Consider the following 26414-nt stretch of genomic DNA (forward strand, 5'->3'; position numbering starts at 1 on the left):
AAAAGATCATCAATAAAACATTAAAGAAGTATATAGAAGAAGACAAAAAAAGTTCAGAAGGGAGCACAAATAGGGCAATTTTATTACTATTGTGTTAAATTACACACATATGTGTATATATGTGTGTATTTGTATACATGTATATATGTGTATGTATATAGGTATATATGTATGCATACTTTTAAAAAATACAAAGTGTATATAACAAATTAATCATTTCATACACACTCCTCCTTTTGGTTGTTCTTGGATTACTGAAATAGTTTGTTGATGATCATTAAGTTTATAATAAAAAAAGGAAAACAAAAAAACCTTTTCCGTCCTAAAACATTTCCTAAATCTATATGCAAGGCCACTATGCTAGTATTTCTAGTTATTTCTCCTCTTGTCTGCCATCATTATGATCAATGGGAAGTATTTTTCAAGCATCTACTTTGTACATTACTCTGTAGTGGGTTTCCCAGGGTTATAATGTGTATGAAAAAAGTATAAGCAAAGATACTTAGCCAGTAGGAGAAACATTTTCATATACCTCATCCCTTCAATTCTGCCTGCTTTATAATTCAAAGCAAAAAGGAGAAAAAAGAGGAAATCTTATTTTTTATGACCATGCTCTTGCTTGGCTATTTTTACCACCTGCATGGCCTTGACTTGAGCCTTTTTTTTTTCCTTTTGCAGAGTATTAGACTAGACCAGGGGTGGGAAACCTGTGGCCTCGAGGCCACATATGGCTGTCTAGGTCCTCAAGTGCAGCTCTTTGACTGAATCCAAACTTCAAAGAACATTCACAGAATAGTCTTTGAATTCAGCCAAAGGGCCACACTTAAGGACCAAGAGGCCACATGTGGCCTCGAAGCCTCAGGTTCTCCACCCCTGGACTAGATCATCTCTAAAGCCCCTTCTAGTTCTAAAACCTATGAGCCTTTTGATTGAAGAGTAAACCAATTATTTAAATATTAACTAGTGCCTTATTTGTTTATGCAATACTATATGTATTTTAATAATAAAAATGAATTTAAGATCTTCAAAGTACTATATTTCAGAAGCATGAACCAAAATATTTCCAAGTTTCTCTTTTAGTATTTCAGATTCAAATATTGTCATGAGTGTGTGTATATATATATATATATATACATATATATATATGTATGTATATGTATATATAGTGTGATGGGGCTTTTGTACCTCAGAAACCCAGGATATTTTTCCTCCCCCATGACTGGATGCCCCATTTCATACTGTCATTACTTATCTTAGCTATTGGGTTCCACTCAGCCGTAGTTCCCCATCAGGAGAAAAAAAAATCATAGGGTTTTCATTCCCCCTTTTTCCCTAATTACCCTATAATTGCACACTGACATCTTAGATGATTTTAAAAGGATTTATGATGAAGCACTACAGATTAGGTGAGGGAAGGGATAATTAGTTAATTCTATTCAGTATACATTTATTGACCACCAGGTATGTGTGAAACATCACAATAGGAGAGAAAAAAGTTGATTCATAGCTTATAAATGTTTTAGGGGAATTTTGTTATAAGCTTAATGTTTATTAGGGAAAAAAACACAATAATATGACAGTTTAATAATGTACCTTAGCTTCAGCTATAGGATATTTGATGAACTCTACTTAGCTTTCTTGCTTCAACATTAGTTCAGTTCTAGTTCCATTGCCATGGAATTGGTTGTCTAGAGTAGCCATTTGTAGTCCTCTGGAATTTACTTCTATGATAATGACATAGCTATCCCAAGCTAAATTGATAGCCTTCCTTCTTATAACCCTCTCTTCTCTACCCTCCACCCCCAATTATTTATCCTGTACTACCTCATTTTATGACCTGGAAAACCTTTCCCTTATTGTGGCCTAGAAAAACCTCCCCATATGCCTCTCCCCCCAAAAAACAACCCACAAAACTTCTGGTTAGAACTAACCTTCCTTATGTTTGTCTCTAATTATCTTTCCTTGGATTTTGACCTTATGACATTTGATCACAACCTGAAAGTTTCCATGTTTTGGTTCCATTGGAAGTTGTGCACCTTCTTGCCTCCCCTCCACTGTAAGATACTTGTTTCCTTGCTTCACTTATGGTCTATCTAGTTCCTTTAAAAAAAAGATACTACATGCCATGACTTTGGGCCATTTTGCCCTTACGCAACTTGTCTGTGATCGCTTTGGCCCTTGCACCTTGGGTCCATGATAGACTCTTCTAAGGCTGGATTGCTACATCTTCGATCAATGGTTGTATTACCTTTTGGTTCTAAATCTATTACCTGACCATCCTGCCCCTGACTTTCTGCTATTGGCTGAGCTAATCTGACATATATTTGATAGCAGGAGAGATTATCCACTTTTTTGAAGTCACTTCTCCATTTTAAAGTCACTAGTCATTGACCTTAGTTGGCCCCCTTGGTTCTGGGGATGTAGTTTGAATATTATAGTTCTAACAGTAATGACAATAATAGAAATTTACATGGATGTGCAATATCATCTATATCTTCTTCTTCCCCTCCTCCCAAATGGTGAGTATCATACGGAAAGAATAGCGATGAAAAATCATTTTAGTTTCAGATTCTCTCTCCCTTACTTATAGCTAAGTCTCAATTAACTGGCAATGTCCCAGTAGTAACACAGATAACTGAAGTCTGACATAATTCACAGAATTGTCTTTGGTTGTCAGTTACTATTTCCTTCACCATAATATCTTCTAACAAACAAACAATTCACTGTTTTGAGTTTCATATAATTGAACTTGGGTTTCTAATGAAAGTTCAAATGCCCAATGTGAGTTTCTAGGAAAATAAGAGTTTAGATAATCCACACACTAGACCTGATTAATGAAAACTTTAAAGTTACCTGTTATTGGGTAACAGCAATAAAAAGAACATTCCATATTGTCTTGTTCAAAACACAAATCTTGACCAAACAAAACCTACACATATAGGAACTCTCAGATTTTGTTCAGTCCTTTTTCAGTCATCTTCATGACCTCATTTGGGGTTTTCTTGTCAGAGATACTGGAGTGGTTTGCATTTCCTTCTCCAACTCATTTTGCAGATGAGGAAACTGAGGCAAACAGCTTCAAGTAACTTGTCCAGGGTCACACAGCTCATAAATGTCTAAGCCCAGATTTGAATTCATGAAGAGGAGTCTTCCTGCCTTTGGCCTAGCACCCTATCCATTGTGCCATCTAGCTGCCCAACTTCTCAGATCACCAGTGCTTATTGTTTTGTTTTGTTTTTTAATTGAATTGAATGGCTTCATGTAGTTGGAAACAGAATTAAAGCATACATATTGTCTTTGATTTTAAAAAAACCCCAACAATAACCACACTGCATTAGATTAGCTTTTTAGGGGCAGTGTAAGATTCAGTACTTGTAAGCAAGGGGAACACTAAAATGTAATAAAACTCATCCTATGGTCTGCATTACAATTTATTATGACATAAGCTCTTAACTCTATGTACATTTTTATTACATTTTTTCTAGTTTCGTTGTTTACTATTACCAACCTTATTGGTTGTAGAATACCAATTAAGAAATGACTTTAGTCTATTTTTTTTTCTCCATACCCTCTATTTCAGACATTGATATCAGGAGCTGTTGTTGAACAACTCGATTTCCTAAGAATCAGTGACTCAGAAGAGTGAGTGCTATGTGGAAAAGCCAATTATTGTGTTTCTTGAAACATTGCTAACATGTATGAAATTTGACATTTTTTTCTCTTATTTCCTAGGCTTCCAGAATTTAAGAGTTTTGAAGAGCTAGAACTCCCCAAGCATTCTAAAGTGAAAAGACAAACCAGTACACCCAATGCTCCTGAATTAGAACAACAGCCAGACATATCAGTTGTGGAGTGGAAAAACAAACCAACCCATGAAATTCTTCAAAAACTAAATGTAAGGAGATTTAGTAACCCTGAGTGAGATCAGGAGACCCATCCCTGCCATGTGTTCTTTTCTGTGCTTTTGTTATCTCAGAGGGTATCAAAATTAACCATAAAGCTTATGAATTGTTCATTAGGCTTCTATCACTATGCCTTGTATGTCATCATTATCATCATCATTTTGACAGGAATTAATCTAATGTTCTGCATTTACATAAATCTTTGGATTTGCTGACACCCTGGGTACTATCATGTGTTGGACCTGTTTTGACTGGCCCTTGAGGTTAGACGTAGGAACAATGGATGGGAATTGCAGGGATAAATTTTGGCTTAATATGAAGAAAAATTTCCAAAAATTTGTTGAATTCCTATTTATTCTTTAAAAGCTAGCTCAAGTATCACCTCTTCTGGGAAGTCTTTCCCATTTGTTAATATTCTTCTCCTCTGACTCACAAAGTACTTTGAACTGTACCTTTCTAATGTGTCAGTCATATAATATTTTGTATCATGATTATATATTCATGCCTGAATAAGAAGGATATAATTTGCGAAGACTTCACAGGGTAAGAATATAAGGGCTACTCTCTTCTCATTTTTCTAGAATGGGGAATGTCTAAGGGAGTAGGAGAGGCTTGGAATTTAACCTTGTAGTGACTTACCTGACTTCTGGAAAGTTGGGGCCTGAAGCTGTACGTGCCCTTCCCTTCCCCCTCTCTCTGTGCTAGCACAAGAATTTTGCCAAATAGGAAAATAATGGACTACCTGTGAGCTGTTTGTTCTCTGCTCCAGGAAGGTCCCCCTCTCCATCCTCGTTCCTTCTCTTTAGCCATATCATTGCCACATTAGTAGCCAAATAAGGAAAGTATGTATGGATTGGCTCTGTATTTTTTCCCCTAGATTGTAAGCCTGCCTCCCAGCCAATGGCTAGAAGGGATAGAGGTGGGCAGGAATCTTTGCATTAAGGATATATCTATTGCTGCCTTTCCTTTGTACTTGGCCTCCCTTCACTAGTTCATCCTAGTGGAGGCGATGCCCAAATCTCACGAGGTTTGTAAAATAAATTCACTTTGCTTCTGCCTAAAGATGCCTCTCCAGTTATTTGATTTATCCCCATTAGACTCTAAGCTCTGTGAGAGTAGGAACCTGTGCTTTTCTAAACTCTATAGCTCTGCATAGTTTTCTGAAAATGGAAGTCTAACAAATGTTTATGGAGTGAACAAATAATCTTGTGTATTCCTCACAACAACCCTGTGATGGTGGAGGGGAAGAGATGAGGAGAAAAGGATAGAGAGGGATACTATTTAAGATTCCTTCTACTTCTGAGATACCATGTTGCTAACACTAGTGCTCATTTCTTTCCAGTTACAAGTAGTGATTTATTTTTTTTTCTAGGATTGCAATTGTCTGGCAAGCCAAGCCATTCTATTGGGTGTACTGCTGAAAAGAGAAGGTCCTAATTTCATCACTAAGGAAGGTAGGTGTATAGAATATGGAGAAAGGTGTTTTTTTTTTAAATAGACTAGGAAGTATTTGTCCGGTGTGTTCCTAAGCAATGTGAATAATGGAAATACATGGAAGAAGTTGCAGTTATTTTCCTCTCCATTAAGACAGTTTTTGATTTAAATGGAAAGCGCATATTCGTTGCCCCTAGAGTGGAATGAGCTGTTAAATGTATGAACTGCTAAATTGTTTTCATGCAGTGTTGGGCGATTGTAATTCTGAGCACAGGTTGGGTTTTTTTTTTTTGTGGTGATAATACACTTAATCTTCTACATTAGAATGGAGCTGGAGACAAGGTTTCTGCCTATGCATGTTAGCTTCAACTGGCTCAGCAGTTGCATATTGACAGTTTTGTTTTCAGTGTTATTTTCCCTTATATTTTAAGATTGGAATCAAATTGAGTTGTCTATAAAAATTAGTCCTTTTTTTGTTCTGCAGTAGGATTTGGAATGAAATGTGGCATTTAATGAAATTGCAGTCCAAAACTGAATTAAAAGGGTGATAAATAATAAACCATTTCTAATCATGTCCATGTAATGGTCAAAGCTAACCTAAGAAGCCTTCAGATATACTTGAATCTATCCAGCCACTGTCCTGGAATGTTCATGTTCTAAGTTAATATTTATTTTCATTACTTTGAAACATGTAATACATTGAAATACTTTATACCCAATTGCAAAAAGCTATCAAATGATAAAACAGAAGTCTGGGGAAAATTAACAAATACAGTCTTGCTATTCTAAAAATTCTTCAAAATTCTTCTTAAAAATATGGATGTGACTAAACATGAAGCTTGGGCTAATGTTCTAAGGAAGAAATAAATATAATTCAAACCCTTAATAATTCCTGTTCTGCCTGCATTACAGGATGATTGATTATGAGGATCAAATAGGATACTCTGTTGAAAATTGGAAAGTGATACACAAAAAGTAATATTTTTATCAAATAATATTGATTAAGGATCTCATTTATGCAAATTTTTTATGTTCTTGGTTACTAATCAAAAGCATATTTTTAAAAATTGGTCTCTTAGATTTCTCCTGTCATTACTGTCAATCAGTAGGAGGTAATATGTTTATTATCTCTTCATAACTACGTGTAAATTGAGGACTGATTTCTTAGTTGGATTCCATCCTCAACCTTATCACAGAACAGCCTGTAAATGACTCACCTTCACAACAACTATAAACAAAAACCTTATGGTTCTAATTCTTGTGCACAATCAGCTGTGTAAACAGAAGTGTAAGCAGATGCTCAACTGATGAATTTGCTAATTTTTCTTCCTTGCTCTGGATATTACCTAAAAGATGGACTTTATAAGATATGTTTAGTTTGTTGTAGGTCTTTTTTAATCTTTCATTAATTAGGGGTCTGGAACTTTACATGATCATCATAACTGAGTTCATGATTAGAGAACATTTATAGGAAATATTTTACAAATGTCACCCAAATAAGCACTTAGGATATTTTCCCAACACCCACTCTCACTTATGAATCCTGGGAACCAGAGCAAGCTAATATCTCCCCTTGAGGGTTCAAGGGGTGACATGAGGACTTAGGGGTGATTCTCTTTCAAGATTATTATATGATAATCAATTTAGTCAGCCAGCCGTAAGTACTTTTTAGAAACAGGTGTTTTCTAAGGTAATAAAGTAAGAACAGTTGGTGCTAAACATCCTTCTTCCCCTCCTCTCAAAAAAGTGCACAATGCTCTCCCAGGAGTTCATACTGAATGTCCGTTGGAAAATGGGATTAAGCTTAGCAACCACACCGGGCACAGCTTTTGACTGTTGAAAGTTTTTTTTTTTTCTCCCATTCATGGGAGACTTAAGAAGTCCTACCCACCCCCCCGGAATAGTGAATCTGTATCTAGTCAGTCCTTGGCTCCCAAAGCAGACCTTGCAGCTGATGTGGGGATGCCACTAGGAATCTCACATAAGGATGGGAACTCCAAAATCCTCTGGACTCTGCCAAGCTCAGAAAGTCTTCCTCATGTGAGAGGACTTGACCTTGGCTCAGGTTCCTCCCAGCTACCACCTTCCCTTGGTGGTCCCTCTTTTGAGGTGGGATGGGAAACCATACTTGCTCCAATTTTGGGAATTCTCCAAACTAACTCCATGCTTTTACATAGGACCAAAGGTAGTAACAAAGCCCCAAGCCAATCAGAACACACTTTCTGTCTAGTGTCTTCACTTCATCAAATGACTTTGAAAAAACTTTTTGCAGTTTTGAGGCCAAAAATTAAAATTGATTGGACATTTTCCACTTACTTTAAGTAGGGTGGGGTGACTCAATTGAATAGATATTAATCAAAACCCAAAATTTATGCCAGAATGAAAATGCTATTTTTCTTTTCAAAGATAGTTTTCTGCTGAGAGGTAGTTGTGATATTTGATTTAGCTTTCTATACTTTAAATTTTGAAAGTTGCAAGAATTACTGTGCAGTGCTGATCATGAGGTTTTGTTTAATATGTTATAGAAGTAAAATTAACTTGAGATAAAATATTGAAGATTTTTTCCATGCTTTTTTTTATGATCCTTGAATAGGTATGCCTACTCTTTGCTCCATAGAACATGGCTGCATTTAGAACATGCCAAACCCAAGCCAGAGAGTAGCTTTGAGCAAGTGATACCCCTAACCCAGGAGGACAAAGTTTTTGATTAGTGCAGCATTGTATGATCATAGTGCTCCACCCAGTAGGTACTTACTACATGTTTGTTGATTGTATAAACCCCTGCTTTATGTGAGGTGCCGTGTGTATTAAGTGCTCAAGTGACACCAAGTATAAAAGGTGATCCCTGTCCTCATAAAACTTATGGAATAGTAGCTAATGAGCAATCAGATTCCTTCATAACCTACAATATTAGTTCCACTTTCCTGAGTGTTTTATAATGTACTCATTCTTTTTCTTCTGTAGTAAATAGGTGCATTCATTTTTAATTAAATCGCAGGTTTTCCATATTGAGCAAATTTCAGTTTTAAGGGATGATAATATGCCAGATTTAAATCTCCAGAGATTGAGAGTCAACAGGTCTTGAGTATTAACACTTAATAGATTTTAATCACACATTTTTTATGTCATGTCCTGAAGTAACTCAAAATATTGGTAGAATTATTGAAAAGAGTAGACCAAAAGTGAAAGTTCATAAGTGATTAAAATCATATTTGCAAAAGGGTAACAGGACAGCTATGACATGCATTTAATAAAAAGCTTCCTTTGCCATAACTGAGAGCAGCTTACTGCCTTGATAAAGTGCCATGTACCAGTGGGCATTCATTATCTATTTCACGACTATGATAGTATTATTTCATGTTTAGGTACTGTTTCTGATCACATGGAGAGAGTCTATAGAAGAGCCGGCAGCAAAAAACTTTGGTTTGTATTTAACATCATTATCATTCTCTTGTTATTCTTGATAGCACAAAGATAAAGGCAGTTTTTAACCTGAGGAGCCAAAATAACGACAACTGCTCTCCCCCACCCCATCTACCCCTCTTGGACCCCAGTAACATGCCTCTCTCTGCCTTCCTCCAGAAGAATTAAGATATTCACAGAAGATTACCTTCTCTCATGCTTTTTGGCTTCAGACAGCAGCCCCTTTCTCCTAAAATGTATCAAATATATGCATGGGCAAAGACCTGTGCAGGAGGTTATTTTTATTAAATGGTTTCTTTCCAATCCACCGCTCTCCCATCCAGAGTCACAAGCTCTGGTACACAAAGCCTTTCCCCCACTGCAGAAAAGCTTGGAGCTACAGCAAGGGTTCTAGCACTGCTACATCCTGCTTTGTTACCTTGGACAAGTCATTTAATATTTCTGAGCCTCCATTTCCTCCACCGTAAACTAGGGGGATCGAATGACCTCTGAATTCCCTTCTAACTATAAATCTATGATTTTGTAACATATTCTATTTAGAGAATAGCTGACTGAAAGGGCCAAGAATAGCAGATTCTTTTAACATATGTTCTGTACTGGTTTGGGTGATGGTGGTTCCCCCTTGAAAAATAACTAAAATTGGTCTATTAGAGGTCTCTTCCTAAAAGGTGGCTTGATTGGCTTTTATTCAGGTAAGTAGAAATATAAGTTATAAATTTACATCAAACTAGCAATGGCTGGTTGAGTGATCATCTGAACAATGTATTTCAAAATTAGTGTATCAACTACCTTAACAGAATATGACATATTTTGGAAACTAGATTATAGATTCTTTATGTAACGTGTAAGTAATTATTCTAAATCTGCAGCAAAACAAAACAAAGAAACTTCTAAGAGAATGTCGTATCTTACTGTCTTAGGCTATGTTCCTTAACCTCTCTGGCCATCAGTTTCATCATCTGTAAAATGAACCAACTGAAATGGATGGATTATCAGAACTTTTAACATTATAAGATTCATATCTGAGTGCTTACTGTCTCAGGGAAGGGGAAGGGAAGGGAGAGAGAAGGTCAGGAGGGCTAGAATTTGGAACTCAAAACTTTTTTTAAAATGTTAAAAAATTGTTTTAACATATAATTGGGGAAAAAATAATATATATGTTTGTGTGTATAATATTATAGGGTTCAAATCTGCCCCCCACTCTTACTGCTGCTACCTCCCCTGTTTATTATTTCCAGTCCAGATGTCTTGTTTACACATAGTTGTTTGCATGTTTTTTCCCACATTAAACTCCTCTCTGAGAGTGGAGACAGTCTTTTGCCTTTCTTGGTATTCCTAGAACTTAGCACAGTGTTTGACACATAATAAGAGCTTCATAAATGCTTGTTGACTTCAAATATCTTTTTTTTTAAATCACTCATGAAATCACAATACATCCAATGGCTAAATCTTCCAAATTTTACCACGTTAATATTCTTACTGGAGAAAAACATTGTAGCCAAATGGATTTTGCTCATCAGATTTTAAATGTAGGCCGGCTACCTTATTTTTGATTGGATAAGACCAGTCTTGCTTAATGCCTTAAACCTTTTTTGTCACAAAATGAGAATTATATTGAAATGGGGAGGGGAGAAAATTGGCAAAAAAAAAAAAAAGTTAGAGTGTTGTTTTGTTTAGAAGGGCCAAATCTTGGAAATCTTATTTCTTTTATTTTCCCTTTGGTGGTTGTCCTCTGACCCACTTAGGTTGACGGTGCGCTATGGTGCTGCATTTACCCAGAAATTTTCTTCCTCTATAGCCCCCCACATTACTACTTTTTTGGTACATGGGAAACAGGTAAAACTGTGTGCAGGTTGGAAAGTGATACTGCTTGACATGTGTGAGCTTATCTGCATTGGATGAAATAAATATATGTTCTTTGGAAATGCATTCTTCTCAGTCTTGTAGTGTCAGGGAGAGGACAGCCTTCTTCCCAGAAACAGAGGTGAGGCTTGTTGTGTCACTATCTCTGTTGGTTATTGGCACCTTTGTCCCTTCTCACTTCTTTTCAGTAAAGGCTTAGAAATGTACATGTTCCTTCGAATCAGGTAAACTGGATGTAAATGACAGCCAGAAAATACAGTTTAAAATCCAGCCCTTTACATTCATTTTCTCTGAAATTGTTCTACATGGAAGTTTTGCCTTTGAGAAGAAAGTAATTTTGTTTAATCCCTGTGTTACACTATGGATTTGCACGTACTGTGCTTTAAAACAAGAGCAATATCTGTGTTTCCCATATTCTGAAGACTTTTCAGAAACTCTAAAATGGCAGGGGTAATCATTCCTTAATCCATTTTAACATACCATTTAAAAGAATTTTCAAACCAGTTTTACCATTTGCAGTATCCATGATATTCATGATTGGGGTGAGGATGAGGAAGACACTAGAATCTTATTGTAGTGCTATTCATTAGAGAGCAGGTTTTGGCATAAGATGATCCATCTTGTACCCCATTCCAAGGGGATTGATTACTGAGGTGCCCAAGGAAACTTATTACAAAGCAATACAGCTACAATGTGGTTCCCATGGCATAGGATCAACAAATTACTTCATGAGACTCCATTGCTATTTTAAAATGAATTTTCTTTCGGAAAGTTAGAAAAGTTATTGATAGTATATCCTTTATACCTTAGCATGTATAGAATACAAATGAATAGCTTGGTTAAAGACATTTATTTTTAGCACAGCAGATTGAAACAGAAAAGAACTATTGGCTAATTGTGTGTATATATAACCTAGAGTTTGTAAGTTCCGACTCTGCCCTCCATCCCCCTCTGTGATATTTACCCTAATGAATTCACGTATTCCACTCTTATTTGTTAATTGAGTGAAAAAATGCATCTTTTTAAATAACCCCATTTGGAGACTCCCCTCAAACATGACTTGAATCTATCAAAATAGCATTTAACATCCAATGGGATTGCTCTCTTCTTTGCTCTAGGTCGGTTGTGCGCTGCGCAGCGAGTCTTTTAAGTAAAGTAGTGGACAGCCTTGCACCTTCAATTACTAATGTGTTAGTTCAGGGCAAACAGGTAAGTCTGTACTTTTAGACTCTAATCAAGGCCTCATCAAAGATATTTCTGTTCAAATCTTTCCCTGGTTCTACTTTGAAAACCCTCAGTGCCAGACATTAGTTCTGAGAATGAAATTAGTGGAAAGTTTTCTGACCAGTTCTTTAAAAATAAGATAATATTTTTAAAGATTCCTTAAGCAGAGTCAATAATAAAAAAGATGCATGTATGTTAAATAGGTAGGTGATGCCCTTTTCTCATTTGGGCTCCTTTGGAGCTTTGACTTTTTCTTGGACTCTGTATGGTGCACAAGCTGTCCTAATGCCAAATCAATCAAAAAGAGGTTCTAGGTACAAAGGAACTACATTTGTTCAGATGGGCTAAGGGGACACAACAGCGGTACACAGTAGGAAAAGATTGCATGAAGATTGTGGCATGGAGGATGGCAACACTTTTTCTTCTGTTCAGCATTTGGCTTGCCTGGCTTAATCTTTACTTGGTCATGACAGTTTGCTGGCTTCCATTTTCTTATCTGGGAACATGTGTGCCTTACTCTACTTTCCTGACAGTAAATACAGCAAACCATCAATACGGGTAAGGTTTTCTCGAGTCACTTTTTGAGTCACTTTTAACTCCCTGGGGCTGAATCATCCTAGTACCCACATCTCAGGTCTTATAATTAGTATTAAAAGTTTAAGTGTTAGAGTCTTGATATCCAGCTCTTATAATATATTTGAATAGCAACTGCTTGTTCTTTTTGATAACGTATAGTAACAACAAGAATTAAGTAACAATTGGCTTCCTATAACTCTTCTTAAATAGCTCAAGTTGCATTCATACATTTTAGTGCCTCTGTATTCACCACATTTTTCATGAAGTAGCTAGGTCATAAAGCAGATAGAGCATTGGACTTGGAGTCAGAAGTCCTGAGTTCAAATTCACCTCAGACACTTAACACCTGATGTCTGACCTGGGCAGCCACTTGATCTTTACCTGCTTCGGATTCCTCACCTGCAAAATATGGATAATTATACGATAACCCTGCCAGGATTGCTGGGAGGATAAAATAAGATATTTGTGAAGTGTTTTGCAAACCTTAAAGTTCTCTGTGGTAGCTGTTACTGTTGTTGTTATAGAGAGCAAGCACTATTATCCTCATTTGTTTGATAGGGAAAACTGAGGTATTTGGAAGTGACTTGTTCAGTACTAACAGATGAAATCCACTTTTACTGCTGTACAATCCAATGCTCTTTTCACTGGAACTGTGCTCTTTCAAAATAAATTAAAACACCAGAAGAAAATGAATGTTCATGCATAGTTGTTTTCCCCTTAGATTTTGATCCCCAGGTTATCATAAACTCATTAACTGTCATGTATATGAAACACCAGGATGACCTTTGGAGGTCTTTGTACAATCTCAAGAGGTTACTTCCATCCTTTGATGCTTTGACACTTTCACAGAACTTCTGACTGTCATGAGGTTACTGTCTTGAGGCACTCCCCATGAAGCAAGAATGTTACATTAAGTATCTCTTATTGATAGCAGGAGGAAGGTAACCAGCATCTACCTCTGGTATCCCACTGTAAAGCTTTGCTACGAAAAGCTTTGCTCCTACTTGGCCAAGCTTTTGACGCTGATTAATTGATTGCATTTCAGCATCTTACATAGTAACTAAAGCTTTGGCATAGTATTTTCAGTCCTAAAAGCAAGTAGGGATCAGAATGGGATATTATGTATTTCAGGTCAGCTCACTCCAGTCTGAGAATTGAAGGAACGGATTGAAATGAAGTGATTATTTAGTTTTACTGCTTCCACAGAGAAGGATGTCTATCTTGGTTTTCCAGTTTAATAAGAGCAACAACATTTGAACTAATTAATAGCTACCATTTGTGATGTAATAAATAGATGATGTTCAGTTTTCAGTCCAGATACTTCTTGGGTGGGCCAAAAGACTTCAGAATACCTAAACTACTTTCTCCCTCCCATCACTTGAAAAATCATAGGTTCCTTAGTTGCTATGTCTATTCTGTTCTGTTACCCTGACTGCTGACATCATGTACTAGGTATGGGGTGGGGACAAGGGAGATGGAGGTAAGATCAGGTGTGGATTTTTATGTAGGAGTAGAAAATAGGAGAGGAAGTGAGATCAAAGTATCATAGGGTACACTTCATTAGGACTTTATTTTCCAAGACTTACTTTTTCCTATTCTTCTGTATTATTTCTGCCCCCTTGTCCTGTAATTGGGAGATGAATCAACAAGTATTTATTAACCACTGACAGTGTTCCCAGACCTTTGCTAGATTACACTACTGCCTATAAAAGATATATCTATCCATTAAGAGCCCACAGTATTGTCGTTAGAAGATAACTTACAAATCAGATATCATCTCAGAGCAACATAATATGGTTATTAATCAATAGCTAAATTGTACGGTCCAAACCTTAAATATGGCAAGAGGTCAGAGGAAGGTAGATGTCAGTGCAAGCTAGAGAAATGGTAGGATCAAACTACATTTCTTCATATATAGTTTGGCAAGAGCAGTATAACAAATCTACCCAGTAATTTATGGTACTAAATTCATTCATGATAAAAAAAAAAACCAAGCATTCTACCTTAAACCCTTTAGTCCCTTTGCTACCTTATGTACCCTTGTAATTTTGGATCACCCATTACATCACCATGAGAGTTGCAGATGTGTCTTTGAAAACCCTTTCTATAAATAGCCCAAACAACTAAACTAAACTTACCCTGCATCTTTAGCTTGTACAGTGAAATTTAACCCAGGCTGACTTTGTTTTTTTTATTTCACCTTTTAATAGCCAGAGGCTTTTGACACTAATGTTTTAACTCATTCATAGGTAACTCTGGGGGCCTTTGGGCACGAAGAAGAGGTGATCTCTAATCCTTTGTCTCCAGGAGTGATTAAGAATATCATTTATTACAAGTGTAATACACATGATGAAAGGGAAGCTGTCATTCAGCAGGAACTTGTCATTCATATTGGCTGGATCATATCTAATAATCCTGAACTATTCAGTGGCATGCTGAAAATACGAATTGGGTAAGTAAAAGGCATTTCATTTGTGTCAGTGGGGTAGCTTAAGTTGGATGAGCCCTTTAATAAGCTGTGCCGTAAGTTAAGCATTTTGGAAGGTCCATCAAATCTTAGGCCATAAAGGCATTGTTTGGTTCTTTGCTTAAAAGTTAGTGTTAGGCGAGAAACACTTAACTCCAAATATGCCTAATTAAAGCATAGTTTACTCCAAGCACGTGAAGACTTCTGCCAGTGAAATGGGTGGATGAGAACAATTTGTCCCAACAGCCGTGAAACAGGCACTGTGGAGTGCTGAGAGCTTGGTCAAACCAGGTCATCCACTGCATCCTGAGCCATTGCCAGTCATTATGACTTTCGTCTTCCTACTGGACTTTGATGACTCTGGAAGAGAGAGTGAGGCTGATGACTTTGTACAGCTCTGCCTCACTTAAATCCACTTCAACAGGCAAGTCAAGACATCACCTGTGATGTCATTGGTTCTTTAAGAAAATGAAGGATGAACAACAACAACAAGGATGCTCCGTTGGCAACATCACATCTAGCAGGTTCAAACAACTATAAATTCATGCAAAAGACTTTAAACTACACTTTATCTCCATATACAATTTGATTCACCTAAGAGGAGAATGTCTAATTCAGTGACTCATCAATTAACCTAATAGTAACAAAGAGTGAAGTAGACATAGAGCCTGTGGAAGTTTGGGGGCTTTCAGTGAGGAAGGGGAGGGAGTAGGTTAGAAGTATGGTCCTTTTAAGACTTTACTGCTTTCACCTTGCATGAATATCTTTAAGGCACTGAGCCTTGCACTCTCATCAGAAATTAAAAGTAGGCAAAGAAGGTTTTGTTGATGTTGAATCTTTGCATCAAAAAATCCTGCCTCCTTTTTGAGGAGGGTAATTTTGCACGTGTACATTAAAGACTAGTCTCACTTTCCCTGGGAAACTTAATTAATTATTTATATCACCTTATAAGATTAACTAGGAAAAATGTATTTGTTGGGTGTGAACTATATTGCATTTTATTTCCTGTTCTTCGCTTTGTTTTTTTGGTGGGAAGACATTACTATTCTCCCTCAGTATAGAACATAACCTTCATCCTTATGCCCATTAAAATTTTTTCCTTGGAGATTTAGAGACATTTAAAATCACATTTAAGAACAGTAGGTTCCATCTTGATATATTCGGACCTGTTTATTTCAGGCTTTTCAGTTCTAACCTCTTGACCATATAGTAGGATATTGCAGCTAAAAAAATACTTTATTACCCAGTAAAACATTTCTCTGAGACAAGCTGTAAAGTATAAGTTACTATTCCAAGGTGCATACTGTGTAATGAGTGTTATAATTAGGAGGTCCTCTGAAGGTGTGAGTCATTCTACCAGAGCCTTAAACAAAGCTTTATAGTCAAGGTTAACAGTTTTCCAAGATTTTATGATGCCATATTTTTTCAGTCCCTAGCAATTTTACCTTTATTGCTGATCCAACTTTTTGAGGCTTAATTTATGTCCTTTTTAACAGCTGTACCCTCCTTTCTTAAATCACTAAATCTGACCTAAAGCTTTCTAGACTTCATGGGGACAATATATGTTTAGCATATTCCAAAAATAGTTTCCCTACTGTTTTATTTCTTCTATTCAGTATTCACTGTTTGCTTATCATAAGAAATACTGCTTCTTTCCATTAAATACTATGTCACCAAAGACATAAATGTCAGTTTTGTAGCATATGATTCGGTATTTATCTATAGTAGAGAAACCTCATCATGGGAGAATTTACTGAAACCCTTAAATTTTCATTGTCCTGAAGTTCCTCTTAGAATTAATTTTTTGCTTTATGTTCCCATTGTTCAAATAAACAGTAATGGCCTCTGACCCTCCTTTTTATGTATGTGTCCCTGGAATGTCTTTAGCATAGTTTAATGGTGGATTCTGCTAATAATACCTGTAGCGTTTGTAGGTGAAAACCAGCCTGGTTGTGTGTATGCATGGATTTCTTTTTAAATGGAGACAACTCACTCAAGATAATGACATCAATTGAAGCAAAAGACTATATCTAAATAGTTCCTGTCTCTTTTAGTGCTTAGCATAGTTCTGATGTTCCTATGATCATAATCATCCTATATCCTAAAGACTCCCAAGTGTTCCCATCTTCCCCATTACTGCAACTCAAGGACTTTTAGCCCTTTCCTTATTCCCTTACAGCTGACCCCTAATATATGTGATCTCTCCTACAGTTAAGAGTGTGGCCTCCTTGAGGGCAGGGTTTTTCTGTTTGTATTTCCAGTTCTTGGCACAGTGTTTATTACATGGTAACCACTTAATAAATGCTTTTTTATTCCTTCTTTAAGCTTAGAATCTCAGGGAGTGATGAGGCCTTAGAGTGTATCTAGTAAACATTTTCACATCCATGATAAGTGGTCATCCAGCCTTCGCTTAAAGATCTCCAATGACATAGAAGCAGGGGATGACATGGACAAAATTTAAGTTTTTAGAAATCACAGACTCTGAAACTTGTAAAGGACCTCAGAAATCATCAAGTCAAACCCATACCTGATCAAGATTCCCATCTAGTTCATTCCTAGAAGGTTGTCTATCTTCTGAAAAAGGCACTCTAATTTTACAGAGCTCTAATTGATAGGAAGTTTTCTTCTTATCAAGCCAAGATTTCCCCTCCCAACCCAGCATCTCCCTATTGCCCTTAGTCCTGTCCACTGGGGCTCAGTAGAATAAATTTAATCCCTCTTGCATATATAATAGTTCACACTACTGTCACATACCCTCAAAGTCTCCCATACTCAAGATTAAATGTCCCCAATTCCTTAAATGAATCCTCATATGGCACGTGGTCGTTTCCTTACTGTACTAGTTGACATCTTTTGGAAATGCTTCAGCTTGTCAATGTCCTCTTTAAAATGTAGCAAACAAAACTGTACATAGTACTATAGTTTTGGTCTGAGCAAGAGAGAATAATAGGGAACTGTTACCTCCCAGAATGATCTGGGTATTATGCCTCCCAATGCAGCATAGATTAGCACGAGTTTTTTTGGATACCATATTTGTATTGAATATGCAGCCCACTAAAATCTCATGATCTTTTTCTATGAACTGCCTATTCCTAGGCACCTAGGTGGTACAGTGGGTAAAGTGATAGACCTAGAGTCAAGAACTGAATTCAAATCTAGCCCCAGACACTTACTAGGTCTTTGACTTTAGGCAAGTCGTTTAACCTCTGTTTGCTTCAGTTTCCTCATCTGTAAAATGGGGATTATATCAGCATCTACTTCACAGAGCTATGTGAGGAGAAAATGAGATATTTGTAAAGCCCTTAGCACAGTGCCTGACACATAATAGTTATCATACAAATGCTTATTCTCTTCTTCCCCTCCCCACCAGAAACTGTGATTAATTTTGTAGTAGCACATAAGCTAGATCAGAGAAAGGGATGAGAATCAGGGAGCCACAGTTCAGGTGTGAGACAACGAAGGTGGCAGAAGTAAAGTATGATTGGAAATGAGGAGTGAGTGTGAATGGCATCATGAAGGAAGACTTAACAAGAAATGAATGAATCAATAGCACAAGGAAGAAGAGTCAAGGAATAAATGTACATGAAATACTTCATTCGTGGAATCATTGAACTGGAAGGAGCTATAGAGGCCATCCTGTCCAGCCTCCTTATTTTACAAAAAGAGGACACTGTAGTTCAGAGAAATAAGTGAATAGCCCAGGGGCACACAGCTGTTGGTGGTACACCTGGAATTTGAACTTGCTACCTTGACTCCAAATCCACTCATTGTATCATACACAGTATAGTGAACCTACCTCAAAAAGTTTACCTGTAGGTAGTGTTGTTGAATTAAGGAAACAATTCTCCCTATTTAATAATAATTATAGCATGTAAAACTATGACAGTCAATCCTTTTAATAGTTGGTTTGAGCCATTTGAAGAATCTTTGGAAATGGAACAAGGGAAAACACCAAAACTCCATCTATAAAAGTCCAATTTTACAAAACTTGTCCTCTGAAGAAATACCAAATGAACAACTTGAATTTTTATAGATGCTAAGCTTCGTCATTTGTGCAGTCATGATAATGCATCATGATAGTACAGAAGATAAAAGCACATACAAAGTGGAGAGTATATTGCCGCACTTTTTTCCTTTCACTCATTTATGTGATGATGGAATATTTTCAGGCACAAAAGGAGACCAAGGTCTGATTGCTTCGTAGTAAAGTGTAGAAAAATATTCATCTCCTTGACACTTCAGGTGCAAAAAGAGCTACATACTTTTTAAAAACACCTTTTTAGCTGTTTATACAATGACTCTTTCTGTGGGAAACAGGTCTAAGTACTGTTTCCTCTATACTTATAGTCTGTTCTCAACAATTTCAGTTTAATCATGTATTATTTCATATCATTCTTTACTTTCATATATGTTTATTTTGTCTCTTCAACTTAGACCATAAACTCCTTGAGGAAAAGTTCTGCACCTTTGTATTTCCCATAGCATCTGGCACAGATATGGGAAGTAAATTAGGTCCTCAATAAATAAATGTCACTGTGAGTTGAGAGGGTCTAAATCTACCCACACGAAGGCCAAAAAAATAGATTCCAGGCTGTCAGAATGGAACACGTATCCCTGAAATTCACCAAAGAAATGCAGATGCAATTTAGAAGAACTTAAATCATTTCCTTATGTACTACAAGGATTATATTCTACTGAGATTTTGAAAAGTAAGAGATTTGGGGGAACAAGATTATTATCTTTTTGTAGTGTCGTAGAGCAGATATGAATGCCTTGATCCCTCAGTGTTTTCATTGCACTTTTGTGATGGATTTCCATTTTATGTGCTTGCTCTGGCCCAGTCTCTCTACTACATTTTAAAATTCTCATTCCTATCTCCTGATACAATACTCTGAGGACTGAGATCTTAGAGTCGAAGTATGGTGGTCTGCCTTTCATTACTGAAAGACGATGACTATAGAAACCCCAGCAGATCTACTTCATTTCTTCATGAGCATTTTGCTGTCCTCTCTCTATTTTCATCTATAAATGTGCTTGGCATGACTTGGCTTAACTGGGTTTCACTCCAATTCATTGTTTGGAACTTTCTGCAGACTCATTTCCCCTCTTCACCATTTGTTAATGTATTTTTAAGCAATATTGTTCATCCTAGAGCTATATCTACAAAACAACCCGAGATTTGTGTGTTATTATGAATCTGCTTGTCTGTTGTTGAATAAAAATTTGTTTGGGAGTTTGAAAGCAAAGGTTGAGTAAGGTATCTCATAACTGTTCCAACTTCAACTTATTGACTAGACAAGTATAAATAGCCTAAGGGCTTGTATTACCATTTTAAGTCCCTGCTAATGAATCCTTTCTGTGTAATATCGATAGGTGACTTTTAATGCATAAGGTACAGAGCACATATGAGCAAATGAGTTGCTATAATTATATATTTAAAATTGGTATAACTAAGAAGTGGATACAGGACACAGAGGACTAAATCTGCTGTGGCCAACTAGCTTGAATCCCTTAGGGAAGTCCTTTGACTCAACTCCCCAAAAAGGGGAGTTATAATATCATCTCATTTAGAGTTGGAAGAGATCTTAGAGGTCATCTGATTCAAATCAAGCATTATTCAGATAAGGAGCCCCCATCTTCTTGATTCCAAATCCTATTCTCTTTCTACTACATCCTGATGCTTTCCCTGCTACCTACTAATTTAATTCTTTGGATGAACAGTCTAGGTTTTGGAAGCATCAGGTTCATAACCTTTTTATAACGGTGTTTGATAAGCAAATGTTATACACTCTGACTTGAAATCTGGGCAGTCTAGGGGAATAAGAGAAGAATCCAAACACAGTGGTAGAGACCATAAAAATTTCCTTACAGAGCTTTTCTAAGTCAATCATGTGGTCATGAAGACAGATCACTTTCTCCACACTGTGAGATGTTAAAAAACATACCCATTATTTGATCACCTTTGTACTGTATAGTAACTTAGAGAATCATTGTTATTCCCCTTTGGGGGATTTGAACTATTCTACCTTGGAAAAGAAACAGCTAGATAGCTCATTGGATGAAACACTGGGCCTGGAATCAGGAAGACCTGAGTTCAAATGTGGCCTCAGTCACTTACTAGCTATGTGACTCTAGACAAAGCACTTAACCTCTGTTTGTTTTGGAGGTAGCTAGGTGACTCAGTGGATAGAGCACTGGGCTTGGAGTCAGGAAGACCCCAGTTCAAATATGACTTCAGACACTTCACTAGCTATGTAACCCTGGGCAAGTCACTTAACCTGTGTTTGCCTTAATCCACTGGAGAAAGAAATGGCAAACTACTCCAAAATATTTGCCAAGAAAAACTCCATTTGGGGTCACAAAAAGTAGACACAACTGAACAATAGCACCTTGGAAAAGGAAAAATTTATTTTTGTATCTTCCACCTGAATCTATTAATTTTTCCTTTCATTTAATCCTTACAACCCCTGGGCTTCAATTTCTGTTAAGTTACTTCATTGCTTGATAATTTACTTATGATCATAATAAATACATACTTAACATAACTACTTCTAAAAGTCATCTTGAAATTTGACTCAAATGATTTTGAAAATCAGCCTGAAAATGGTAGCCAGATTATTCATGAACAGACCTCTGGGTAGCCAAGTTCATCATGAATTATTTAATCTTAGTTTTTGATCATAATTCAGTCCTATACAAATCACTATGATTCAAAATTAAGACTATTAGAAAATAGACTTTTCTCTTCCTTGTAATGCCATAGAGCACCTAAGAGTTGCCCTAGTCTGTCTTTTCTACAACAATCTCTTTCAGCAGGTTAACTGTTGCTGAAAGGACTGCTTGCTTGGTCAGACTTGGACATCGTATCCCTCACAAAGTACTAATAATTGCCATTAGAAAAGGATGAGTACAAATCCTTAAAAAAAAAACCCATAGTATTATATTTAACTTAATCATAATACAATGAATATTATCAGGGATTTACCCACAGAGCATGTGGGGTATGTGTGTGCGTGTGTGTGTGCATATGCATGTGCGTGTGTGTGCGCACGTGTATGTGTGTGCGTGTGTGTGTGTAAAATGCCTTTATTTTAAACAGCTTCCCAAAGGTCTGCTTATGTACATTACCTACCCCCTCTATCACTTTTAAGCCAGCAACTCTACTCCTATTCTTTTTTCCCCCAAGGTTAATCCAATGGATTCAATTTCCTAAACTTCCCACCCTCAACCACTCTACTGAGCAAAATTAACCTTCTCACAGGAATAGCGGTCTAGACTGATAATGATTTGATTTGGTGTCTCATTGATTTGTATGCCAGCTTTCATGTTGAAAGAAATCAAGTCCTTGACAGGCCCATTACTGTAAAGGCCTCCAATCAACTGATTTCTCCCACAGGTCTGTCACTCAGGTTTTAGTAGAAGATCCTTCTGAGGGTTTATTTTATCAACGATTTTCATCTCTACTTTTCATTCTACCTTAAGCATCACATGTAAGCAATCATGAAGCAGAAATGCCTTATCCACTGATGCCCCAAACTGCATCTGTGACTTACAGAACTGACTTCTAGAGAAGGTCATTCAATATCATTATTATTTCACATTTCTTCTGCTATTTGAGGCTAATGAAGCCTCTTCCTTTTTCTTTACAGACTCAAAGAATTGGAAGAGACTTTAGAAAACTATCTATTCCAAACAATTCCTGACCAAGAATATTTTCTACAAAGTCCCCATGTTATCATTCAGTCTATGCCTGAATATATTCCTTAACTAGCTCTGGAAACAACTCAGCCCACTCTGAAATATCTCTAATATTTGGGAAGTTTTTCATGAGGAAAAAGAAGTCCACCCTTTCCTTTTTCCTCCACCCATTGCTCTTAATTTTGCCTTCTGGGTCCAAGCAGAATGAATTAGAGGAGGGGAACAAGTATTTATTAAGTACCTACTACATACTAGGGTCTGTGACAAGCACTTTACAAATATTATTTTGTTTTATTCTTTTCCTTTTTTAAATTTCACTGTTCTCCAAATTCTTGAAATGTATCCCAAAGCTATCGTGTATCCCTAAATGTTTTTTTCTTCTGGCCAAATATCTCCAGTTCCATCAGTGAATTCTTTCTTATATGGCATGGCTTCCAGGCCTCCCATCATCTTAGCTTCTATCTGCTGTACATACTACAGTTTTTCATTGCCCTTCCTAAAACATGGCAACTAGAGCTGTCACAGTACTCTGTTTATGGTCTGACCCAAGGTAGAATACAGTGAAATTATTGCCTTATTCTTTCTGAAGACTCTCACCTCAGTGTAGCCTCAGACAGAATCCATTTTTTGGCTTCCTCATATTGACTGCAATCCACTAAAATACTCAAATATTCTTCATCTAGCCAAACTCCCTTCATCTTGTACTTTTAAACACAAGTATAAAGCTTTGAACTTAACACTACTAAACTTCATTTTATTAATTTTGGCCCATTTTTCTATAGCTCATTGAAGTATTTATGGATCATGACCATCATCCATTATATTGCTTTAGCTATCCCTCACAGCTTCATGCCACTGTCACCAATATTATTCAGTATTGTACTGGAAATCCTAGCAATAGCAATAAGAGAAGAAAAAGAAATGGAAGGAATCAGAATAGGGAATGAAGTAATAAAACTATCCCTTTTTATAGACAATACAATGATATACTTGGGAAATCCCAAAGTCTCAACTAAAAAATTTAGTTGAAACAGTAATTTTACCAAAGTAACAGTATCTAAAGTAAATCCACACAAATGATCAGCATTCCTACATGTTGTATGCCATCTGTGCCACAATCCAAGCCATTGATAATATTATATATTAACATTCTTTGTACATATTAACATCTTTATAGGATTAAGGCTATCATTTTCATGTTCAAGCAAAAGACAATATAATTGTCATTCTAAGTCTGTGTCAACTTACCTTTTCTTCTTAGCACTATGTTTTTGATATACTTTTTTTAAAAAAAATTATTTTTTTTAGTTTTCAACATTCATTTCCACAAGATTTTGAGTTACAAATTTTCTCCCCCTCTCTCTCCTCCTCCCCACCCCAAGATGGCATGCATTCTGATTACCCCTTCTTCCAGTCTACCCTCCCTTCTGTCACCACACCCCCACCTCTTATCCCCTTCCTCCTTACCTTTTTGTAGGGCAACATAGGTTTCTATACCCCATTGCCTGTGTATCTTATTTCCCAGTCGCATGCAAAAACTGTTTTTAACATTTGTTTTTAAAACTTTGAGTTCCAAATTTTCTCCCTTCTTCCCTCTCCACCCACCCCCATTGAGCAGGCAAGCAATTCAATATAGGTTATACATGTGTCGTTATGCAAAACACTTCAATAATAGTCATGTTGTGTAAGACTAACTATATTTTCCTCCATCCTATCCCACACCCCTTTTATTCTGTTTTCTCCTTTGACCCTGTCCCTTTTCAAAAGTGTTTGCTTCTGACCACTTACTCCCCCAATCTACTCCCCCTTCTATCATTCTTCCCTCCCCCCCATGTTCCCACCCCCCCTACTTTTCTGTAGGGTAAGATGCCCAATTGAATGGGTATGTTATTCCCTCCTTAAGCCAAATCCAATGAGGGTAAGGTTCACTCATTCCCTTTCACGTCCCCCCCTTCCTTTCCATTATAACAGCTTTTTCTTGCCTCTTTTATGTGAGATAATTTATGCCATTCTATCTCTCCCTTTCTCTTTCTCCCAATACATTCCTCTCTCAGCATTTAATTTTATTTTTCTTCCCCTGAAGTATTATATTCAGTTTTTCTAGGTAGGTGGCTCTTGGCTTTAATCCTAGCTCCTTTCCATGTTCCAAGTCCTTCAGTCCCTTAATGTAGAAGCTGCTAGATCTTGTGTTATGCTGATTGTGTTTCCACAATACTTGAATTGTTTCTTTCTGGCTGCTTGAAATATTTTCTCCTTGACCTGGGAACTCTGGAACTTGGCTACAATATTCCTAGAGTTTTCCTTTTGGGATCTTTTTCAAGTGATGATCAGTGGATTCTTTCAATTTCTATTTTACCCTCTGGTTCTAGAATATCAGGGCAGTTTTCCTTGATAAGTTCTTGACAGATGATGTCTAGGTTCTTTTTTTGATCATGGCTTTCAGGTAGTACAATGATTTTTAAATTATCTCTCCTGGATTTATTTTCCAGGTCAGTGGTTTTTCCAATGAGATATTTCACATTGTCTTCTATTTTTTCATTCTTTGGGTTCTGTCTTATAATTTCTTGGTTTCTCATAAAGTCATTAGCTTCCATTTGTTGCATTCTAATTTTTAAGGAATTATTTTCTTCAGTGAACTTTTGGACCTCCTTTTCCATTTGTCCAGTTCAGCTTTTTAAGGCAGCCTTCTCCTCATTGGCTTTTTGGACTTCTTTTGCCGTTTGGATTAGTCTATTTTTAAGGTATTTTTTTCACTGTTTTGGGGGCGTCCCCTTTAGTACGCTGTTGACTCGTTTTTCATGATTTTCTTGCATCACTCTTACTTCTTTTCCCAATTTCTCCTCTACTTCTCTTACTTGATTTTCAAAATCCTTTTTGAGCTCTTCCATGGCCTGAGACCAATTCATATTTTTCTCGAAGGCTTTTGATGCAGGATCTTTGACTTTATGGTCTTCCTCTGGTTGTATGTTTTGATCTTCTTTGTCACCAAAGTAAGATTCTATAGTCTGAATTTTTTTACACTGCCTGCTCATTTCAGCCAATTACTTGACTTTTGAGCTCTTTGTCAAGTTATGACCATGCTTCCAGAGTAGAGAGTGCTCTGTCCCAAGCTTCAGGGGTTTTGCACAGCTGCTTTCAGAGCTACTTCTAGGCACCTGTAAATTTTCATTTCTTCTGAGGTGGTATGATCCAAGGAGAGGTGTTTGTTCCTCTCCTGGCCTGTGCTCTGGTCTGCCAGTGACCTCAGGCACTCTTCTCTGCCCTGGAACTACCAGGAGGACTCCCTCTCCACAACCACCGCAAGCTCTGCCACACCAGCACTCCTCCTCCCCCAGGACTGTGACCTAGATCCAAGCAGGGCAAAGCAAGAGAATCCTGCCTCACCTCCAGCACAGAGATCCCTGTGGTCCCACTCTGATCAGCCACTTGATACCCCCACTGTCTGTGGGCCTGGAGCTCTGGAAGCAGCCACCGCTGCTGCTGTCACCTCTGCTGTCCCGGGGCTGGGGCCAGACTGTGCTCTTCTCTCATCCAGGGTCTACAGAGTTTTCCCACTGACTTTTTATGATGTCTTTGGTGTTTTGGGGTTGAGAAGTCTAGAGGCTGCCACAGCTGCCAGTGATCCAGTCTGCTGAGGCCTGCTCCAGCCCTGTCTGTAACACATGGGCCATCCTGGACTGTGCCCTACTCTGAGCACAGTGCAATAGACCCTTCCCATTGACCTTCCAGACTGTCTTGGGCTGGAGATCTGCCTCACTCTGTCATTTTGTGGGTTCTGTAGCTCTAGAATTTGTTTAGGTTTTTTTTTTACAGGTATTTGCAGGGGT

General features: G+C 37.3%; 1 protein-coding gene across 3 annotated transcripts in view; it reads left to right on the top strand.

Annotated features, from left to right (window-relative positions):
- PHKB (phosphorylase kinase regulatory subunit beta) overlaps positions 1 to 26414 on the top strand; it is a 246947-nt gene that overhangs the window by 202819 nt on the left and 17714 nt on the right. For 2 of the 3 annotated variants that reach the window (XM_036751888.1, XM_036751889.1), the window contains exons 21-26: positions 3581 to 3642; positions 3733 to 3895; positions 5275 to 5356; positions 8702 to 8759; positions 11741 to 11831; positions 14672 to 14874. In XM_036751888.1, the coding sequence (XP_036607783.1) occupies positions 3581 to 3642; positions 3733 to 3895; positions 5275 to 5356; positions 8702 to 8759; positions 11741 to 11831; positions 14672 to 14874 (659 nt within the window). Of the gene's footprint in view, positions 1 to 3580; positions 3643 to 3732; positions 3896 to 5274; positions 5357 to 8701; positions 8760 to 10504; positions 10596 to 11740; positions 11832 to 14671; positions 14875 to 26414 lie in introns of all 3 variants that reach the window. The other variant, XM_036751890.1, reaches the window with a different exon arrangement.

Source organism: Trichosurus vulpecula, chromosome 3, assembly GCF_011100635.1.
Source record: "Trichosurus vulpecula isolate mTriVul1 chromosome 3, mTriVul1.pri, whole genome shotgun sequence".
Classification (NCBI taxonomy): Eukaryota; Metazoa; Chordata; class Mammalia; order Diprotodontia; family Phalangeridae; genus Trichosurus; species Trichosurus vulpecula.